At 40.3% G+C, this 6,292-nt stretch overlaps 1 protein-coding gene across 1 annotated transcript; it reads left to right on the top strand.

The window, feature by feature from the left end:
* Window positions 1-216: 216 nt before the first annotated feature.
* Window positions 217-2,833, top strand: LOC135057718 (uncharacterized). Its single transcript, XM_063963502.1, has 3 exons — window positions 217-291; window positions 365-577; window positions 1,178-2,833. Exons 1-3 carry the CDS (start codon window positions 258-260, stop codon window positions 1,660-1,662), a joined length of 732 nt encoding a protein of 243 aa, XP_063819572.1. The 5' UTR covers window positions 217-257; the 3' UTR covers window positions 1,663-2,833.
* Window positions 2,834-6,292: the final 3,459 nt, after the last annotated feature.

Below are 6,292 nucleotides of genomic sequence, written 5' to 3'. Positions count from 1 at the left end.
CTGTGTCCTGTACATGTTTTCCTTTGTTGCATTTTCCATAGTGCATATGGCTATTGGACAATGTTTATTTTTTATGTAGTGGTTTTTTGGTTTACGGTCCTTATGGGTTTTTTTTAAATAAAACAAGCATTTTTTAAAGAATTAATGTTTATAAGCATAATTGGTGGATGGATCAACAATAGCATGAATACATGAGTTTTTATTTTGGTTTTACAGTGTTGGAAAAAAGCAGTACTGGTCGTCCTACAGTAACTCCCATGACATCTGATGATGATGACGCTGCGGAAGCAGGTAAAGTGTCCATTGTAGTATAGTGTATGTTTGTAAAGGAATGGCCATAACCAAATTTAACTTTCAATACTAGGTCCATCCAAAGAAGTCTGGAGCAGCAGAAGTCGGACTTCTGTAACACACCACCAAAAAAAACATGTGGCAGCAAAGAAAGCAAGGTCTGATGTCCAGGGCCAACCACAGCAGGCTACCCCGCCACGAAGATTATCGACAGTATGTTGGGTCCCCCCACTCCAAATTTTGGACACACCTTCAAGATGTGAACCACACTCCCCTCATCTTGATTGTGAGTATCAAACTGAAAGAAATTTAATAAATTTCAGATCGTAATAAAACTTTTACTTAAACGCATTAAGTCAAAACACATCAAAATCTGATATACTTACCGAAGTCAGTAAAACATGAAATGGAATCCTAGCAAAATGGCCTTGTCCACATCCTGTAAAGATATGTATGTCCACTTCAGCCATACAGTAGCACATTGTGTGTAAGATGCTGCAACAGAAACTCATGTTTAATTTTGGAAAATAGTAAGGTTGTTTAACAAATTTTCACATGTGTGTTTGACCTAACATTGCCAAATACATATAAAAACATTACTATGTTTGTTTTTAAAAAGCTATAAGGTAACACATTATCGATTACAATGTGTTTTTATGGTGGAGTATGTCTGATCTACAATAAAACTAATGTGTTTGCTTTCACAATGAAGTAACCAGACACATTTGCCACAAACAGGCATATGTATGTATTTAAGTTATGAGTGATGATGTTGCTAGGCAGGATATCTGAAAGCAACAGTCAATGACATGTGTTCCATGTGTAGTGATTAGTTATAATTTATCAAACATATGGATAGCTAACGGATAATTTTTCTAAATTTCAGCTTCTAGTCCTGGTAACAGCATCCCTCCGCAACAACAGCAACACAGTGACATGGATGAGACAATCATGTTAGAAATGCAGCCATTAAGCCAAGGAATCAGACCCCCAGCACCTGTGAGTACACCACCACAGCAAAGCACACCACCACCACAACACAGCCCAACAACACCAGTAACACAAGGCCCTGATCACGTGTTTTGGAACATTTGGGCTAGACAGCAGGCCACTAATGAAGATTGCCTGCGTAGGCAGACACAAATGTTTGCAAGCCTACCATGTCACCTCAGAAGAATAACCAGAAATATGAGTAGACAAAATGAACAAACCACCAGAATTGGCAATACCATGGAACTCATGCGTGCAGACATTACACAGGTCATGGGCAACTTACAGCGCATAATGGAAGAACAGCACAGACTAATGGAAGAACAGCACAGACAACAGCAAAGTTATATGAACATTTTTCAAAACAATCAAGATTCATGAAAGTTTATTCCGAATTGTAGACAATCAAAATGCTGCTACACGTGAACTTAATGCCACCCTCACTAACCTGAATGAAACACTCAGATCCATGCACCAACAGCAAACAAGCAGCAGTTCTGGTACGCAGAGCCGGCCCTGACCAATATGATGCCCTAGGCAAGATTTTGGCTGGTGCCCCCTAGCACCATCGCTGGTTCCACCTCTGACCTTGCACCTCTTTCCCAGCACCATCACCCCTCACCTATATCAGTCCTTATTTTGGTATTTGTACCCCCTATATTTTAAATAGGAACAGTTCGGACATTTGGCGCACAGCCCAAAAAGGGGTGTGTTTTTGCTGGCAAGGGGCATGGCCACACAATAGTACCCCCAATTCCAATTACGCCACACAGTACTGCAATTTTATTCACATTTGATCATGCGATAGTGTCCATAATTCATATTAAATCACACAGTAGTATCACTTTAACTTATAAACGTTACTCCTCACGGTAAAGCCCCTTATTCACATTACATCACACTGAATTGCTCCTTATTCACATTACACCACACCATATTGTTCTTTATTCACATTAGACCACACAGTAATGCCCTTTCTATACGCAATGACACATAGTAGAGCACCTTATACACATAATACCACACATTAGTAATGCATTTATACACATAATTCCACACAGTAATGCCCCTTACACATTATGACAACCTTTATTAATGCCCTTTTACACATAATGTCCCTTACACATATGCCGCACATTATTAATGCCCTTATACACATAATGACACACATAGTGCCCCCTACACATTTGCTGCACATTATTAGTGCCCCTATACACATAATGACACACATACAGTAGTACCCTGTTACACATATGGCGCACATTATTAATGCCCTTATACACATAATGACACACACAGTGCCCCTTACACATATGTTGCACATTATTAATGCATTTTTACATGACACACATAATGCTCCTTACACATATTCTGAACACTATTGCACAACCAACCCACTCACATGCACACAGCACTCACACTGCCACAAACACTGTGACCTATGCCTCTGCTTGGATACAGATGTGTCCTCATAAATCTTGCCTCAGTGCTAACGTCGGGCACCTTGTTTTTTTATGAAAATGCATCTTATTTGCATTGCTATGTGGCTAGGATGCACAAGCAGCTTCTGCTGATTAAAATGATATGCAGCATACCTATATACTGTGTGAGACTGTGGCTGTATCTGCATACGAAATGCTACACACAGAATATAGGCATGCTGCATACCATTTTAATCAGCAGAAGCTGCTGATGCCCCTAGGCATATCAAATGCCCTAGGCAATTGCCTAGTTTGCCTATGCCTATGGCCGGCTCTGCTGGTACGACTACTCCAAATATCACGCCAGTGTCATCACCACCAAGACGCTCCACCAGAGCACGCCAACATGACAGTGGTAAAGGCAAAGGGCAGGACAAGCAGCCACCCAAAAAAAAATTAACAAATAAACCTCACATTTTTAATTTCAGAGAAGTAAATCAAAATACTTAGTAAGTGTATGTTTGTCAAAATAGATATAACACTTAGCTCCTTGTCAATTTGTACAACATCATTAATTGTAAGTGGTACAAACAACAACAGGAAATTTGTACGCACATTTATTCTTTATCATCTTTGAATTTTTTTGGAGGAGGGAAATGTTGTTTGAGCTGCACATAGATGTTAGCAGGAAGTAACCAGACTACTTGATTTTTTTCTAATCATTACTCTTTCTAGATTCCAATCATTCTCATATCCTGCAGACACAATAATTGGCAGCCAGGCAGAATGGGGGTCATTCCGAGTTGTTTGCTCGTTATATTTTTTTGCTACGGAGCGATTAGTCGCAAACTGCGCATGCGCAATGTACGCAGTGCGCCTGCGCCAAGTAAATTAGCTGAAAAGTTTGGTATTTTACTCACGGCGTAACAAAGTTTTTTCATCGTTTTGCTGATCGGAGTGTGATTGACAGGAAGTGGGTGTTTCTGGGCGGAAACTGGACGTTTTCTGGGAGTGTGCTGAAAAACGCAGGCGTTTCAGGGAAAAACGCGGGAGTGGCTGGAGAAACGGGGGAGTGTCTGGCCGAACGCTGGGTGTGTTTATGACGTCAAACCAGGAACGAAACTGACTGAACTGATCGCAATGTAGGAGTAAGTCTGGAGCTACTCAGAAACTGCTAAGAAATTTCTATTCGCAATTCTGCTAATCTTTCGTTCGCAATTCTGCTATGCTAAGATACACTCCCAGAGGGCGGCGGCTTAGCGTGTGCAATGCTGCTAAAAGCAGCTAGCGAGCGAACAACTCGGAATGAGGGCCAATGTCTTTAGCATACAGTAACCAGACCACTTGATTTTTTTCTAATCATTACTCTTTCTAGATTCCAATCAATCTTATATTCTGCAGCCAATACAAATTACAATGTGATTGTTAACTATTTTACCTTTCTTCTCTATACAACATTACAAGAATAACACAACTGAGTTGGCTAAAATGGTTTTAATATGTTGTGATTGAATTTAGATAATTCAGTGCCAAAATGAATGTCATTATTGTTGGGCCATGTTTGTGTGTGTTAAAAATGAGTAATCAGTTTCTTACACATGATGCAGAAACAAAGAAATTTGAATTTTAAAAACCCCCCACAAATAATGTGTATAATAATGTATATATGTGGCAAACTGTGTATTTACTTACAAATCAGCAAGTTTACTGCAGCAAACATTACGAAATAAATTATTTTGGATGAGACTAAGTTTGTGTCCCTTAAATATGATGGAGCATCACACATAGGGACACATGTATTCCTCAAGGCTAACATATTATATGTGGAGGACTGTTTAATTAGGACACATGTTCTCAAACTCGGGCCTCAGGACCCCACACAGTGCATGTTTTGCAGGTCTCCTCACAGAATCACAAGTGACATAATTAGCTCCACCTATGAACCTTTTAAAATGTGTCTGTGAGTAATTCATACACCTGTGCTTCTACTGGGTTACCTGCAAAACATGCACTGTGTGGGGTCCTGAGGGCCGAGTTTGAGAACCTGTGCATTAGGACGTTACACACACAATCATAAAGTAAAATACAAAATAAATTACTATGTGGATTATGTGTGCTTGTAATAAGTTTTCAATCCAAGTTTATTAACACTTATTCAGACTTCATGCATACAACTCATAATCTGTTGTTTTGAGTTTTTAAATAAACACAATACACATGCTACATTTGTATAGCATAAAGCGAGGGTATGTTTGTATGTCTCAAGGAGACAGACACATTCTGAGTAATGGTTTTTAATTGAAAAATGGGGCAACATATATTTAGCCTTACACAACAAATGAAAGAAGCAAACAAAACTTACCTTAAAAATAACGATTTATGAGGTCTTGCCTAACCTGCCTCCCTACATCTGTACTCCAAGTATCACCAGATGTCTCTAATTCCTCTGCTTGCTGGATGCTTTCTTCATCCTCCTCCTCAACATGTGGCAGATGTTGTTGCAAGCACATGTTATGAAGAAAGCAGCAGCAGAACACAATTTGAGTCACCTTCAAGGGACTATACAACAAAAGGCCACCAGACTTATCCAGACACCGAAACCTAGATTTCAGCACACCAAAACATCTTTCTATCACATTCCACGTGGACTTATGTGCATAATTGTAATTGTGTTCAGCAGGGGTATCAGGTCGGGACAATGGAGTTAGAAGCCAAGAGAAACAGCCATATCCTCCATCACCTAAAAGACAGATATAGTAATGTGATTCATGTTAAGATACAGCAACACATAAGTAACACACTGTGGGGCAGATGTATTAACCTGGAGAAGGCATAAGGAAGTGATAAACCAGTGATATGTGCAAGGTAATAAAGGCAGCGGGCAATCTGTCCCTAAATGATAATTTACATATTGGAGCTGATTGGCTGGTGCCTTTATCACCTTGCACATATCACTGGTTTATCACTTCCTTATGCCTTCTCCAGGTTAATACATCTGCCCCTGTATTTGGACAAAGTAGACGCAGGCCTACACATATCAAATTACATACCCAGCAGCCACCCATCTGGCATTTGTCCATCCTCAAACTTATCAAAGAGGGATGACTGACTGAGGATGAAGGAGTCATGGCAGCCCCCAGGGTAACCAGCAACAACACTCATTATTTTGAGATTTGCATCACAAACCACCTGCACATTTGTGGAGTGCTCTAGATGTCGATTAGTATAGATGTGCTGCCTGCCCCTAAGTGGTCTCAGCTGAATGTGTGTGCAATCTATGGCTCCCAGCACATTGGGCATGCCAGCCAGCTCATAGAAATCTACCCTGACGGCATTCCACTGAGACTCCTGGGTAGGGAAGCAGATTGAGGAATCGATGTGGGGCTGCAAAACAGCCAACACCTGTGTGTATATTTGAAAGAAAATTAAACATGAGATTTTAGGACAGAACTGGCCACCGAGAAATTAAAACAAACAAAAAACAGAGGAGGTAGTTAGGTATACATCACCTGTGTTAATATTCTCGAAAATGAGGGCTGTGAGATTCCTATGACATCCCCAGACACAGCCTGAAAGCTGCCAGTAGCCAT

The sequence above is a fragment of the Pseudophryne corroboree genome, chromosome 3, assembly GCF_028390025.1.
Source record: "Pseudophryne corroboree isolate aPseCor3 chromosome 3, aPseCor3.hap2, whole genome shotgun sequence".
Taxonomy (NCBI): Eukaryota; Metazoa; Chordata; class Amphibia; order Anura; family Myobatrachidae; genus Pseudophryne; species Pseudophryne corroboree.
This window is presented reverse-complemented; position numbering and strand designations above follow the sequence as displayed.